This window comes from Calonectris borealis, chromosome 3, assembly GCF_964195595.1.
Source record: "Calonectris borealis chromosome 3, bCalBor7.hap1.2, whole genome shotgun sequence".
Taxonomy (NCBI): domain Eukaryota; kingdom Metazoa; phylum Chordata; class Aves; order Procellariiformes; family Procellariidae; genus Calonectris; species Calonectris borealis.
Genome location: NC_134314.1, coordinates 11,425,001 through 11,441,908, shown reverse-complemented (window position 1 = coordinate 11,441,908; position 16,908 = coordinate 11,425,001). Strand labels below are relative to the sequence as shown.

At 35.9% G+C, this 16,908-nt stretch overlaps 1 protein-coding gene across 5 annotated transcripts in view; it reads right to left on the bottom strand.

Annotated features, from left to right (window-relative positions):
* WDR35 (WD repeat domain 35) overlaps nucleotides 1–16,908 on the bottom strand; it is a 46,202-nt gene that overhangs the window by 996 nt on the left and 28,298 nt on the right. For 3 of the 5 annotated variants that reach the window (XM_075144992.1, XM_075144993.1, XM_075144994.1), the window contains 12 exons: nucleotides 15,263–15,372; nucleotides 13,462–13,672; nucleotides 12,807–12,887; nucleotides 12,539–12,675; nucleotides 9,593–9,796; nucleotides 7,544–7,690; nucleotides 6,200–6,332; nucleotides 5,120–5,230; nucleotides 3,808–3,972; nucleotides 2,669–2,809; nucleotides 1,715–1,871; nucleotides 819–1,059 (listed from right to left, as the gene is read on the bottom strand). In XM_075144992.1, the coding sequence (XP_075001093.1) occupies nucleotides 819–1,059; nucleotides 1,715–1,871; nucleotides 2,669–2,809; nucleotides 3,808–3,972; nucleotides 5,120–5,230; nucleotides 6,200–6,332; nucleotides 7,544–7,690; nucleotides 9,593–9,796; nucleotides 12,539–12,675; nucleotides 12,807–12,887; nucleotides 13,462–13,672; nucleotides 15,263–15,372 (1,838 nt within the window). The remainder of the gene's footprint in view (nucleotides 1–818; nucleotides 1,060–1,714; nucleotides 1,872–2,668; nucleotides 2,810–3,807; nucleotides 3,973–5,119; nucleotides 5,231–6,199; nucleotides 6,333–7,543; nucleotides 7,691–9,592; nucleotides 9,797–12,538; nucleotides 12,676–12,806; nucleotides 12,888–13,461; nucleotides 13,673–15,262; nucleotides 15,373–16,908) is intronic. The other 2 variants (XM_075144996.1, XM_075144995.1) reach the window with 2 other exon arrangements.

Sequence of the window (16,908 nt, the reverse complement as noted above, 5' to 3'; positions counted from 1 at the left end):
ATGCACACCCCCAGAACCATACAGTCAACAAATCAGGACCAGCAGATCCAAAAGATGAAGTGAAAAGAAGCAGTGAAGGCCATATAAAGGTAAGGTCCAATTAGACACGTGCACCTATGACATTTATTCCTCTGAAGAGTCAACATGAAAGCTACTAGTGAGATTCTGTACATCTGCACAGTAAAATCAAACACGACAGGTTAAAATTCTATTGATTAAAAAGAAAACTGATTCACAATCAACTTCCATACTCACAAATTCCATGCTGTTAGAAGGAAACATATGTCAAAGACACCATTGTGGGTACAGCCACTCCAAGGACTTAGCCCTGAAGCGTGCCCTTCATATTCTAATTCTTTCACTTGACATATTCATCTTCTCACATCATGTGAGACTTAGTTAATTCACAAAACACTGAAGACTTATTGATTAATAATGGTTAAATATTCACTTGTTGACATTTGCATTACACCACACGGTGATGCAAACAGTAACATTATTACTTTAATGGCAGTTGACACCTCATCGAAGATCCCAAAACTCCTGTGCTCTGTCCACAGGCATGTCAAATTAAGATGACGTTATCTCTTTATGCCCAGTTCCTCGAATACAGTCAATGTCTATTCTCCCTAACAAAATAGTATTGTATTACCCTTTCTGCAAACTGGCTAACACCTGCATCATTCTTGCCCAATATTTGATTTAAGCAGCAAAGCACCTAATTAACTCGGTTACACAAAGCCTGCTAAAACACAAAATACGGATAATAGCAGAAAAAAATGCTAGTATTATTCAGTATCATATAAATATAAACCCACCTCTCAAGAACGTCATCCAGATCAGATTTTTCGTTATACTTCGGACAATGTCTTGTGAATATCTCTAGAGCAAGGTCTTCATACTGTTGCCTCTGCTCTGGCCTAAGAGTTTCCGAGGATTCTAGTTTAACAAAGGCTTTCGAACAAATATCAAATGCTCTATTTGCACATGCACAGAGTGCCAAAAGGGAATAGATTTCAACTGCAGGGATAATGTCTTCATAATCTCGCAAATGAAGAGCTAAGAAATGAAAAAAAAAAAAATCCAAGGAAATTACTACATGTCGTCTGGGAAGTGCAAGCATCTGTATGAAGTATTTGCTACTAGTAGACAGTATTAATCTTACAAATTGGACACAATGAACCAAAGTCTTTTTGTTGACGTGACTGCGAAGCATGCGTGGTTCAACACTTTCTAAAAATAAATAAAAATAAGAGGATTTGACTGGGAAATTAAAGTGTCTTTTTGAGACAATTTTATTTTTTTTAAACTTGTTAGAAGTATTTGAAATGGACCTTCATTACTTGGGCAAAGTATAGGGCACTGTTGGCTTCTCTAACTCCCACAAATTTTTTATGAAGCTCTACAGGGAGGTCTGTGTGAATTCAGGAATGTCTTACAATTGAAAGAAAGAAACAAAACAGCCAACAGAACATCTACAGAGATTGTCCAATTTAACCAGATAATATTTGGTAAGTTAGATTTGCATTGTCTCCAAGAAAATACTTTCCAGGTATCTTGACTGCAGCCATATGCAATTCATTATATGCGTTTGTTTTAAATTCCATGGATCTAGCGAGAATAGAAAAATGTGCCAACTATAAATGAAATAATGTGCTGTGCAGGTCTGTAAAATTAGAACAGTTTCTTTACAGGGTTAAAAATGAAGTCCTACCTGTTTTAAGTGCTGCATCTACAGAACCTTTATAGAGCTGTCTTTGTGCAAGTATGAAAAAATGGTAAGCCTCAGCTCCTCGCCAAGCATTGTCTGCAAAGCGATTAGTTGAAGAAAGAACATCTTCTTCTAGCAAACCAGCCAAAGCTGAAGCAGTCTGAAAACAAAGCAGTATCACAAGTAATTTTTATACGAAACAGATACAGCAGGAAATGGGGATACATGAAAAGAACTTTTCTGTACTTGGTGATTACACCACTGTCTGTGTTAACTAGGGAAAATATAAATACATGGACCTAAAGCGAACATTGTTAGGTATTTTATACAGTGCATAGGCAGAACATGTGGTGCAGATTTTCAAAGATAAATATCATATACATGTGTACAAATATATTCTGTGCACATCTGCAGACTGGTTCATAGTTTGGATTAATATTGCATTTCAACACCAGATCTCTTAAAACTTTGTTTAAACTATTTCATTTGTGCATATGAAGATGAAACTGTGAGCAGAAAAAAAAATTCTTCCATTTGCTTCCCCCATATCTAGAGCCATCTCCCTGCTAAATTGTAGCCAACATAGCTTAATCTAATCACAGATCTCTCTTTAGGATTGATACTTACTCCTAAATGACAGGAAAGTGAGTCTCACAGAAGAAAAAAATCTGGAGTTTCTTAGTATGATTTTTATTGTTATAGTGAAAACATTAAGAAAAACACATTAAACTTAGGAAGAAAATATCTATTAATACATATGATTTAAATGTTTTAAAATAATACTTTAAACAGTATGTTTTCATGGAAGACTTGCATTAAGGAAAGCTTTGTTCTTAGCAGGAGAAAGAGTTCTTGAAAAAACGTAATAGCCTCACATGAAGGTAACTTTATTTATTCTGACTAGGTAGCACATACCAAAATTCAGAAAGAAAAAGCAAACAAAAAAAGACACTCTACCTCTGAACTTTTTCCTTTAACTTTTCCCCTTTGTGCATTTTGCATTTGTTCATGGCACTGTTCTATAAGTAAGGCTGATAATACATAAAGCTTTTTAACTCGCAAAGGCTTTGTCCTTTTCTTTGCCTCTTCATCTGCAATCTTAAAAAAAAGCAAGGAATTTAATGTAGATTTTTAAAAACAAATATTAGAAGAGTTGCTTCATTCTCTTGGACAATTGCATGCTTGTACAAACCTAGGAAATCATGCCAAAAACGATTCTGCATTTGAATGTAATAATTTAGACTGCAAACAGAACTATAAATGAAAATGTCAAAGTGAAGAATGCACATTATTCTTTATTTATTTAACTAACAAGTATATAAAGCCAGATTCTCGGGAAGGGTAAATCAGTGTAACCATGTATAAGTCTATTGACTTAATATAAAAATAAACTAAAAAATAGCCATTTTTAAACACTAAAGTTTAAGTAATACATAGCTTTCAATAAGGTCTGGTGGTTTTCTCAGAAGAGAAGGTGGCTTTTGAAAGTTACATATCTATATATATATTTTACTATAAATATTTGCTGTAAAAATTACATATCACTCTTACAGACTTTATAAGCTATGTACAGAAATCCCTGCAGCCAAACCAAATCTAAGCAACATCTTTATCTTAAAAGCACACCACAGCAGTTTCTAATTGAAGGTACCAATTGAAGATTTAACTTCTAGTTAATGACATTGCTATTTTTAAAAATAAAGGAGATGAAACTAATCTACACAACATATAAAATAATGTGGACATTGCACCCAGGCCGACCTGCTATACTCCTTTACTAGCCAATGGAGGGCAACAGGACCTTTTCTGATGTGCAGTTCATCTCATTCTGAAGTGAAAGTCTCAAAATAAATCAGATGTCTTGTGTCCTGAAAGTCTCCTCTCCACTGGCTACAGAGGACATCCAGGGTAACTATTTCAGATAGAGATACCTGAACTTAGGAGATGGATTCATCTTTACAGTATCCTGTGTAATCTGCTTATTGCCTGGACATTGTTAACACTAAAATAACCCCAAGAAAATAAAAGTAGCATGGAAATAATAAGAGCTAGTCCAAAAACCCAGTTATTTGACATAAAAATAAAACCTGCAATACCTTGAACATGAGCTTAGCAGCTTCAAAGAAATAATTGGCTTTACGATAGAGTTCTATAGCATCAAGGATTTTATTCTTTTCCAGTAAGTGACTTGCATATCTGGCTAACAAGGATCCAATCTCTTTCATATTGTGATTTTTAGCCAGCTCCACAGCTTTATTCCACTAGAAATGAAACCAGACAATTATCAACCTTATTTTTTCAAATACATTCTCAGAACAAGCTGGTTATCCATGAGTACATTTTGCAATATTGCAACATTTGTGTGCAATACTTCATCACCATTTAGAACCAGACTACTATAAAATTAAAGTAAAAAGCAAGAGAATACAAACGCTAACATCATTGCCAATCATGTGATACAGCAGGCCTCTGAAACAAATGCCGGACCTCTGTCCAAAACCACATACAAAGCAGTTGCTTCTGCTTTGGTAAAAGCTTTGCAAAATCACTTCATTGCTGCTCATAGCTGGACACGTGGATTTCAACACTTCTGATACTACTAAACCCCAGAGTCTCAAAAGCATGTCCTCTAAAAGAGGACTTCAGCCCGTAAGCTTAAGGCACAAACAATAACACTTTACTTATCCTTCTATACACCTCATTTTGTCTGTGAATTTTCCTGATATTCAACAGTTTGGCTACTGTGTTTGCCCCAGATGAAAAGTTTGGCAGGACTGAGAAACTTATAACCCTTCAGTTTCTATAGCCCTGAAGGGGCCCTTCATATCCATAAACTAGGAAATTGTTCACATAAAGACAGCACTAGCGAGTCCTGCCATTCCCATACATCAAGTTCCTCATAGCCATCCTCAGTTTCTCTCTTATTTGTGTTGACACAAATGTTTGCACAGGTAAGTCATACGGGGCAACAGCTCTAGCTGTAAACATAGAGATCATTTTTCAGATCAGTTCTTTTCCAGCTACATCCTAACCCAGCCACAAATATATTTGCATCTGTACAAGGAAGGAGGGGGATGTGGAAAATGAGCAGCCAGAAGCTCTCCAGTCTTCCTCCCATTCCATCTGCAGGCAGCACAGCCTGGCTCTACAAAGGCCACAAATGTCTGTATGCTGAGCATGCTTACTACACACACACACGCAGAAGTAGCACTACTGCATGTAACTTTGTCCCTCCAATGGTCTAATCCTAATTTCAGATAACTGGCTTAAGCACTGAAGTATGAATTTTCCAGAAATCATGACGAATCATCAGACACTTAACAAGGACTTGTATTTAACTGGGCATTAGGATAGAAATCTCACTGTTAAATTGGTATCAGTAAAGCAGATTATCTACTGCTGTTTTACCTGGTTGAGATGTACACAGGTATCTACCGCATCCTTTGGTCGATTACATTTCAGAAAGGCCGACACAGCTTGTTCGCACATTCCCACTCTTACAAACATATAAGCTATATCCTGCAAAAAGCATCAGCACCGTGTTAAAATTCACCTCCAGGTTTTTAGTACGTTGCATAGCAACTGCAATACTATTATATTCTTGTTTAATTTAATTCCAAGAAGTTGGGGGAAAGGGGTTGTTTGTTTCATGGATTCTGTGAAGACGACACGCGCTGTTGTAAATCTTTAGAACACTGTGCTACTTTCACACACTGCTTCTAAACTAAAAAAAAAAAAAAGGTATTTAAAAATTTTTCTTTCAAATCAAATCATACCAGAAGGACTGTGTTCTTACTATTTAGAGTATTTCACAAAACTTCACTATTAGAAAGAGGTTAAAAAAAGTTCTATGTCTTGCTTTGTTCAAACAACTGAAAATGGCATTAAATGAGCATGTTTTGCATTTTTCAAGCATTTTGGATTAATCAATCATAGCATAGTTTTAAATTAGCTATTACTTAGTAGGTCATTTCAGGCTATACCACCTACTTTCCCTCCTTTCAGCAGAGTATCTTCAATTTTCATGGTACATTAGCATTTCCCACCAGAGCTACCATGTAAGAGGTTAAACCAGGGGTAGCAGCCAGAATCCGGGGCAAAAAACTCCCAGTGTAGACTAGACAACAAAATGAAAGCTAAAGTGTCCAGCAGTGAGGAATGACTTCTCAGTGAAGCATAGCTATTTTAGAGAGAAATGCCACAATTTCATGAGGGAAGCAGTGAATTATGACTTAGCCATGTGGCCATAAAGCGTGATGAATAATCAGGTCTTTCTGGGGAACCTGGACAATAAGGGAAAGGAAGAATGATGGAGTATGAAAACAACAGTAATAGTGAAGACCAATACCAAAGTAACACCATTGTGCTTAAGTGAGTAAGTCATATACTGCATTCTTTCTCTCTTTCTTTCTTAACCCTCCCAAGATGGGAAATTTTAAATAAATAGTTGAGCATAAGACAATGAAAAATAAAGGTGCTTTTGCTTACAGGGAGCAATTTATTATTCTCCGGAAGTGAGTTAGCTAGATTCTCCAGTCCTTGGTAGTCCTCCAACATGTAGTAACATTCAGCTAAACGTTCCTGGTTTCGTCCTTGTACATAATACTGTACAGCATTTAACCTAATAAGGAAAAAAAAATGTGGTGGCTTCTGATATATAAACACAAGTGAAACTTCTCATTGTGTAAGCCTTTTGGATCTGTAAATTTAAAAGGACATTATTTTAAATAGGTAACTTTGCTTGAGAGAGCTTTTGTAGCTAGAATTTTACTGTTTTTCTAAAACGCACTAAAAGTTTTAATTTTCAGAGATCATTATATTGAAGTAGTAGCAAGATTGATTCTCTGACTAGCATAAGGTTAGGACGTCAAGGAATCTTAAAACTGTATTCCCACATCTGCACAGATCACGGCTGATAATGGACAACAACTTACAACTAACTTTCAGAAAAGGGCTTTACTGTTGTGCCTCCGTATTTTAAAGAGGCACTAAGATCTCCAAGACCATTCTCCAAAGTCATCTAAAGCATCTAAAAATCAACTTTCAAAATCTAATCACAAGTTTTCAACTGCTTTGAGACCCAAGTTCTTTGCAATAATATAGTTTGGGTAACAGCAATACATAGTGGAGCTGTGGAACTCTAGGAGACAGAGTGTTCTGGATGTTAAAAGTTTACATGGGCTTAGAAGGCAACAAGAAAAGTTCATGAAATAAAATTTCTCTGCAAATTATTAACTACAAAGACGTCACTTCTGGCTCAGTAAGTACCTGACTGCAAAATGTGTTCTGGAGAAATACCGTTACATGCGTGCACTGTTCTTAAAATCTTCCTTGGCTGCCCAGTTTGGGCAATAGCTGGAGACAGATCCAGGTCAGAGAGAACTCTGGACCTTTTCAAATATTTGTGGGTTTAAAGCACTCTAAAAAGTTTGTGGTTAGTTTCAAAATTCACTGATGTTTAATAATTCTCTCCTACTTTTTTTTTTTTAAACTGATTTTTTTTTTCTTTAATAGTTTCTATATCCAGCCGAACACAACTGTAAAAGTATTTCTCTGCCCCCCGCCTCCACCTTTGAGGCAAACTGAATTCTGGCAAGACTGAGATTTTTACCACCTTAATTGTTTAGATAGTTGATCAACAGCTCTTTGTTTAAAGGTACATGCAGCAATGGAACCATAAAGGTCTGAGCTAAATCTCATCATTCCAAAATTATCCCATGTATTGCATCCTGACTTTCCTGATGTCTGTCCCTCCTCATAAATTAAGTCTTGTCATCAGTTTTATCATATCCTTTGTAATTTCCTTCTTACTAGATCCTCTACAGAACATACCATTTCTGACGGTCTGCAAAATAATCTCCAATAGCATTGTGTGCTTGTTCAAGAAGGGCATCATCTGCATCACCTGAGCCAGTTTTCAATAGCTGCAATACTCGAAACCAATCTCCCAGTTTTATCCGTAGTCCAATGGCAAGATCTCTAATATAAACAGAAAATAGCAGGAAAAAGTCAAAAACAATAAAATGGCTAACAAAAATCTTGAGAAGAGCATCCAAAAGTATTTTCACGTTCATAACCTACATCACAGGTATCACAATGATCCCAAATAGCTTGTTTACAATTTAAACAATATTCCATAAAAGCAAATACTCAGAGAGCTCACAGGTTATATCATACGTATGCACTTCCCTATTAGCCATACTCTGTTGCAAGGAGTTAAATGAGCAGCTGGCGAGACAATTGGGCTGATGCTACTTCAGGTTTCCTCTTATTCTGTATACCACTCTTTATCTTTCACTGCTGGCTGCTACAATAGATGGCAGCAGCTGCAAAAGGCTAAAAGGAGAAGGGAGATGAGGGGAAAGGCCAAAGAGGAAGGAATATGAATAATGGAGGCTAAAGCTGAGGTGTAATAAAATGTATTTCAGAGACTTCTCTTTCAGATTCAAGATGACTTTGGATGAAGGAGAAAGGACTCAGAAGTAGTCTTTCCTTTTTATTCATGCATACATATGTCCCACTGTGTGTCTGTCTGGCATGTTTTTCCATCATATAGGATAATTCTGTATTACTTCATATAGAAGTAATCCTGCAGGTGCATAGAAAATAAATGGGAGAGATCTATACACTTCTTTTAAAAATGCCCTAAACTTACAAGTGAGTTAAGAAAGGCAATAGCAAGTCAGTGCAGTCAGGTAAATAACAGCATCTACCTGAAAAATTTAAAATTGTATTTGAAAAATAGATTTATTTCAGCCTGATTTATGGTAGGCCCTTATCAAGTTTTTTCTAGTGGTGAGAAGACACATAAGATCAATACAGAATTCCCATATTCTTATAGCTGGAGAGTAAGATGCTCTACTCTTGAAGAAACCAGTAAAAAAAAGTAAGTCTGACTTCTGCAATCCTATAATGGCCAAATTTCTCTTCAGCCATATGGAAAGGAATATGCCATATCTAAAAATCAGTGTTGCAGTGCGACTGAAGTGCTTATGAGGCAGTCCACCTCTCCAAACCAGCATACTTCCATCAGCTAATTAATTATGTGCAAGAAAGTTTTCCATTACCAAGCTCTAACATGCATCTCTCCCCAGCTCCTGCCTTCCCCCCACTCCCTTTACTGGGGAAGAAGAAGATTTCTCATTCTTACAGCATGGAAGAAGAAATAATTTTTTCTCCATCATTCCCTACTTTTTTTCATGGCTCCATTAATCAAAGCTTAAAAATTTCACATGTGCATAAGTGATTCGTGCTTCTCCATGTTTGACCACCATCTACAGGCTACATTGTACAACTGCTGCTTATTATTTCTCATTATCCTTTTTCAGTAAAGACAGTGCTCTAGCTAATTACTTAGCATTAATTTCTATTTCCCAGTAATATTGTAATTTTGCTTTGTTTGTTTTCATTCCTGAGCAAAAATTCCATTGATTGGTCCACAATTTCATCCAGAATCCTTTCTGTCTCTCCAGAAATTACAGTTCATTAAAAACTCTGTTGTTTGTATATGTAATTGGAAAGAATGTGTGCTTGGCTACTAGCTAAGAACAACAGTACATAAATTAAACATTAGTTAAGATTGTTTGTTTGTATTTTTGGAATCCCAGTTGAAATACCAACAAAATACTTGTAAAAAAACATGTATGAAACACAGCGCTACCTAGAGCAGCTGAGGTTTTGCAAACAGTTTGGAATGCGCTGATTTACATATAGAATTGGTTATCTATGGATACAACAAAATTCTCTCCATCTGATCCTTTTTTGTCTTTCCAGAAACTGCTTAAGAGTCTTCAGTGCTAAAACAGCCATTCCTTATTAAGACAAGCATTTTTTTCAAACTCTTTTTCTTTATTTGCTGCTAAGATGACTACATGCAATTACCTTCTGTCCATATCCAGATACATTCTTTCAGCTTCTTCAAATCTGCTAAAATAGGCTGCCACTTCTGCTTGCTTCATTGACTCGCTCTGCAGGTTGCCTAGACACTTCACAAATTTAATACCTTGATAATCTTTGCAACGTACAAAAGCTTGTTCAGCAGTCTGCAGATCCAGCTTCTGAAGAGCAGCTTCAGCCAGGAGACGCCTGTGTGAAAAACAAACATAATAGATGGAAAAGCAGCTATAAAGTAAATTAAATAAGGATCCATTTAACTAGTTATTATTTAAAGAAGACATTCAAGTTATTGCAATTGTATTGTTTACTATCTTAATTCTATTGTTTACTATCTTAATTCAGTTGTATGTTTGTCCCCAGTACGTTCTGTGATCTACCCAGTACTTGCTTAGGGAAAGTCGTTCAAATAATTGCTTTTGTTCAGCTGTTCAAATGGACACTGGCTTGGGGGGAATGGGCAGGGTTTGAGTATTATAGCTGTCCTATGTGAAATGTGTTGCCGGTTTCAATGCAGTTCCATTTAGGTATTTCTACCTATGCATATATCATAACTTTAAGCCTTGATGTCTGCCTCAGTGTGAAGGCCTCCAACTGAATTGGCCATGAAGAATAAATTATCCTTCTAATCCATCTGGATGTTCCTTGTCCAGTTAAGACAAGTGTCTGGGAGAGCAGAGAAGTTTGGAAAACCTTGTACTGGTACTGCCCCATTGGTTAGTTCTGCAAATAGAGAATTTCTACCTGCAGGCCAACCTACGTCCATCAGATGCTTGAATAAGCTCTAGAATTTTCTGAAAAAATAAGGCTAGGTAAATTAAGACTGGCTGATTGACATTGCGAAACAGAGTCAGTGCAGTAGGGTACTGACAAAACCAGCAATTGCTGTATTCAGTGACCTAAGCCATGCTTAGGCAGTATCAACTCAGTATTTTTGAATCAATTTGAATCAGAAGGTTAGTATTACTTGAATTCAAGTGCTCACCACTGACATCAATGAAACCAAGAGAAAAACAGTATGGCAAATTTAATCGATCTGCAACACACATCATCCTGTTTGTTGCGTTCTAGCAGTAAGGGCACTGTTCCGTTCTGATCTAGAATATATTTGCTTTATATCCAGCACTTCTACTCCATCTCTTCTGTATAAATATGTGACATATCATATGTTTCCTTGCATAATGAAAATTAAGTTCATGGCAATTTTGGAGCAAGGTGAACAGCATTTGACATATATTTTGTGATTTTATGATATAAAACTTACTGAGACACAGACTTTCAAAACTGATAGTCATTTTATATTAAATAAATAGATGGTACTAGCAAAAAGCATGAATGACTTCAAAACTCCAAAAATCTTCAGCTAGTTCAAGACATTAGTAAAAATGAAGACTTGCAAAACTAACATTTTACCCTATGTACTCAAACTAATAAAATTACAGTACTATTACAGAAACTTTCAACATGTAGCTATCAAATCCTGTTTTTCAGAATGTACGTTCTGGAGATGAAAGCACAACTGGATAGGAAGGAATGCTTTTTGGGAAAAACTTCTAAAGCAAGTTGTCTTGGCCAGTCTTTCAGCAATTCTGAATTCCCGTCTGAACTGTCAGAATTAACAGAGAACTCTCAACCCCCCCTGACGCAAGCCAAACATCCAATACTGCAAGAAATCAGTTAGCTTCCAAACAGAGCCAAAATTACTAACAAAATGTATAGATAGAGAAACCATTTCCAGAGAGTTAAAGAGAATTGGCATCATTCAACAAGTAACTTGTTAATGAAGTTTTAGTTTCTGCTACTGACTTTTCATTAAGTTATCTACTGAGGCATTTACTCTTCCATCCCTTACAATATGGGATATTAAATAGATTTCCACAACTCCTGTTTTCATAGGTTTACTCTTACATGTTTGCTGTGCAGGCTTTGCAAGTTTAGTTTAATAGCTGAGCCCATGTTTAGTTTAAACATGCCAACATCTCCTTTTCTCAGATTACTTCTGAGAGGCTGCATAATAACATGATTAACGCACCCGCCCCTTCTCATTTCTGTCCTTTATGGCCTACCCAAAATGCTACAAGGTTAGTCAACTGCTTTTATCTTGATATCATTCTAATGTGTTCCCTTTACTGGGTTTTAAGCTCTTTGTCATCAAGGTTCAATATAAAATATACAAATAAATAAATATCCTCTCAACTTATGACCAATTTAAATTTTAATTTCGAACTTAAAGTTGGCTTTCTGCCAACTTTTTCATTTCCTTTAGATTTGTCCCTAAAAGCAGGGAGCACTGCATTTTGGGGCTCATACAGCATAGAGCAAAAAGGTGTCCTGTACCCTATACCCAGTACCATGACACACACAGCATGACTTCCATTCTAGGTACTACAACATTCATAAAATCATAAAGTTCCAATTTAACAGCAGCCCACTTTTTTGGGTTCAAGAACTAGAAACCTGGGAAAGCACTGGCCCCAAGTTCTTTTTTTAAGATGGATGCTGAAGAGTCTTGAACACTTGCTCAGCATCTCCTGAAACACGAATTCTCAAATGCTCAGGAAAAAAACCCTCACTTTTTTGCATTCTGGGAAATAGTAATGCCACACAGCTTGAAACTGCCCAAACACGCCAATTGCAAAAGAGGAGCCAGACTAGCAGGGGACTGCAAATTTGGGCCTTCCCTCAATGCTGTAATACTCCTTTGGAGGTGATTCAGCCCAATGAAGAGATGTTTTCAGTTAGAATAGCAGCCCTTCAGATTACAGCTGAGCACTGTTACCTACCCCCCCCCCCCAAATGATTCTGTTTAACGTGTATAGCGCTTTGGCTGGTTTCAATTTGAGGTTTTGTACTTTAATACTAGATCTGTCTGAACAGGAAAATAATACAAAAGAACACAAATTTAAATAAAATTGCCTTATAAAGAGATTTTACCAAAGTCTGGGATGCGGATTGTCTTCTATGAATTGGGAAGATTCCTCAATGCCAACTTTTTCAATCAATGCTCGACTGTCTCGTAATGACCGAATCTCAAAATTGATGATGTACTCTTTGTTAGGATGTTCAGGATTCTAACATAATGGATAAAGAAACATAATTTTATTCCATGTCACCTTTACTTTCACCCAACATAGATATCTACTGTTCAAATAATTGAGACAGACACCAACTTTTCCTACAAAATAAAATTAATTACACTTACCTTTAATATTTCATCCAGAAGAACAGATTTGATTTCTAAATCTTCAAAGTTGCAAATATATCCAGAAGTTTGTATAGGTTCCTTAAAGTTAAATAAGTTACAAAGGAATGAACTTGTATTCTGTCTGATTAAATCCTAACCAGATCTGTTAGGTATACATAAAGAGACTTTCTTCTTCTCCAAACTAGGATTTAATTGCATTTCCAGCAGGAAACAAATACTAAAATCATTAACATTATTGACAATTCCATATACACAGACATATAACTAAATTATAAAAAAGAGATAAAGGAACAGTGCCAATATTTAGATTCAACTGAACTGTGTTTTACAAATATCTTTACTAAAATTGTGTTTATATTTTCCAAAGCATAGAAAAAAGCATACAAAAAATATGCTCCTGAAAATATCTCATACATTTAAGAAAAATATGACAGCATTTTTATCTTTCCAGGACTGATAGTTCATTTTACTTATTTGTTCCTAAACAACAGTCCCACATTAGAGCTGACAAGATTTTGAGATTTTCAGAAGCAAGTCTATATAAACACTTGCCTAATTGAACGGTAAGCAGAAGAATACTACTATTCAACATAGAGCCATTAACTTACAAGCGAATTTGTAAAATAAGTAGTTTACGTATGTTAATATTTACCTCCGGATCCAAGTTTCTGAAAACGTACATTCTTGTTTTCTCCATCATTGCAAACAAATCTGGGTTATCTTTGGCCCATTTCATATCCCAGACATCTTTGCGTTCCAGTTTCAGCTGCTCGCCTATCACTTGCTGTCCTGTACTGTCTACTACCCGTGTATCCAAGTCAAAGAAAGTCAAAACACCTGAAAGGTCTATGATAGCAACACGACTACAGAAAAACAAAGGAAGAAAAAATAAGACAGCTAAATAATACTATTCAAGGTTGTAAATCTAAAATAGTTCCCTACACTGGCACACTCAGGCCAAATTTTCCCTCTAATCTAATACCAGTATAAACCCATAGATTCAGTGAGATGCATGTGATTTTCATTTATCTGCACAGCAGAGAGACCAGAGACATGGAAAAAAGTTCTTCATCTGCTCACACAGGATCTGGCCCTGCAAAGGTTCTGAAATAGGCCCATTTTTCATCCAGCATTTTGCAGATCCGTAGTACTTCAGATATCAATTTGAGTAAATTGCAGGTAGTGCCCCTCACCAAACTTTTCTTGACAGAGCCTAAAATTAACAACCGAACAGAATTGTTTTTCATTATTTACTAGGAGGCAATGAAGCAGATTCTTAAATTAAAAAGACAGTGCGGTGATGCAGACTGTTCATCTTGAAAACAGGATTTCTCGTATTTCTACAAAGGGTATTCTTTAGTTTTTTTTCCAGACAATACGAAGTATAATCCAATTAATCTTTGAAGTAATCTAAAATATGGGAAAAATACAATTTCTAAAGGGTTACATTTGAAAATTTCCACTTACATAAGTTTTCAGGGAATCATAGTAGCCTCTATTTACTACAATGCCATTTTAAAAGCATTTCTAAATATTGGAAGGTATTTAGACACCCTTAATCCTTATTGAAATTTCAAAAGCAATTTAGAAAATTAACTTCAAAGCGCTTATGGATCTGAGCCTTTTTCACTAGCACAAAGTCATTTAGGAAGGAAACAGCTTGTGTTCAAAACAAAACTAATGCGGCTCTGACTAGATCACATTGCCTTTTAAGTGAAGCAATCTATTTTTGGTCTATACCTAAAAAGGTGAGCGATCTACACACGCATTATGAATTTTGTTTGAAATTATAAAGTTATTTTGAAGTGATCAGAATTGTCTTACAAGTCCTCTTTAGTCAGTATATTTTTGCCTTTTCGGCCAAGACTCTCGCGCTCTCTCTTGAAAAAAAATAGCTGTTAAGTAGAAAGCAACTTCAGTATTGGCACAGCTGAAGCTTAGGAAAACCAGTCTTGCTAGAAGCATTGCCACCAGCTACAGCTTGTAACAATGGAAAATTAACATGGGATGAACGAAGTTTCCAGGCATTAGAAGGACACAGAAATAGAAAGAAACCTTAGAGATATAAAATTTAAGGTTATGACGTAATTTCATCAATTCATGTCATGATCACAGGAAGCTCATGTTTGGTTCATCTAATAAAACAAAGATATTCTCATGTATATGTTTCCTTAAACTTCACACACACACCCCCTAACAGTTTAAAACATAAGAGAGCTTCACTAACACAATCCCTCAGAGCAATCTGATGACTGGCCAGATGTAATTAATTAGTAATAAATAAATGGTTAAGCAACCATTAATAACAACTAAAATTAATAAATAGTTTATTAAAGTAAAATTAGTACATAATTATTATAGAATCATAGAATTCATAGAACTAGTATTTTCACAAATTGTGGTAGTTTATTTTAAAATCGGATACCTGTGTTAGAAGCAGATCTGTAACCTACCTGGAGTTGCAATTCAAAGACAGCTGATATGCACGACAGTTCAGGATATACTTCTGTACTATACCAACACTAGGAAGACTGTATCTCTGAATGGTGCCGGATTCTCTTCCCTAGAGAAAAGCAATGCTTGCTTATTGAGAGAATTTTTCCATCAATAAACTCTTTAAAAAGGCTTTATTTATATGCTGTCCTAGACAAAAGTGGTTTTGGATAAGTGACAGAGCAGAAGTGGAGAGAGGGAATGTCATCACTCTAAAAGTTCCAAATTCTGCAATTTAAACAAGATACTTTCTTAAGATGCTACAATTTACGGATCTGCTTAAATCAGGGATGTTAAAACAAACAGCCATAGTCCACATACAGCCCACAGAACAGTTTCAGGAGCCCGACAATCCCCCATGAACTTTCAGACATAGTCTACATAATGAAAAAGGAGAACAGTGAAAAGATCCCTGTCCCACGCTGGTAAATCCACTCAAACAGTGCCATATGACAGTACCAGCTCGAGACTGAAAGCAGTACAGCTGTGTTCATGTAGTGCTGTCTGCATGCTAACAAGTCTCACCCATTACTTCAAGACCTGAGCTAGTTTTAAAAGTAAATGCTGTAAAATATACTAGTTATTCAAAGGCTTGAGTAACAGTAAATAAATCTAAGTACCAATGTGGTTTATCTTTATTTTGCCAAATGACACAGCCATGTCAAGACACTATCAGGCCAACAGTCTAAAATGACTTTGACATCCCTGGACTGAAATGATCACTGCCACTATTTTCTCATGGTGTTTCTGTAGACTGAATAACATATCCAGCTTGTTTTACCTACTGTTTAATCCTTATACTGGAAATGAGTCGGTATTAAACTTCAAGGTAGTCCAAACTTTATTCCTTTTTTTTTCCCCCCAAAGCCACCCCTAAGATCCTCAGTATAAATCACCTTTCATCTTTGACTTTTTCACATCTGTATACCTTATAAACTGAAAAGCAGATTTGGTCAGAAGTGTTAGAAAATCTAACCACTGTAATATGCATTCAGATTCAGCACATTTATCCAGATCTAGTCTCAAAGGCATTTCCTCTCACTCCCTTCCTTTTAACCACAGTCACTGATTAATTATCCTCTTAATTTCATTTTCTCACTCGTATTCTTCAAGCACAAACAGAATCCCATAGTCACCTACTAACCGTAACACTTTTTTCATTCATGTTTTTTCCTGTGACCCACTGATTTTGTAAAATCCAGTCAAAGGATATAACCAAAAAAAAAAAAAAAAAAAATCACTGGAATAGGAACACGGGAAGACATCAAGATCTTTCTTGGGAAGGTGGATAAAATGAAGAAACAGTGTTCTTTTTCCATCCATGTTCTGCTCTGTTAGTTTGTTTTAAAGCCCATCCGTATGTCCGTTCATCTAATGAGATCACTCTTTTCAGATTGGAATAAAAAATGCACCAGCTGTTTGGCATGATACAATACCTCACACATATGTATAATCCATAAATGTATTAATATGTATATAGCATACTACATACATGTGATATTATCTATCATCATACATCATACCATTAATATGTAAATAGACAAACTTTGTAAATCTTTATGCATTTACATACAGCCTAGAAGAAACTTTCCAGAACTCAGATTAC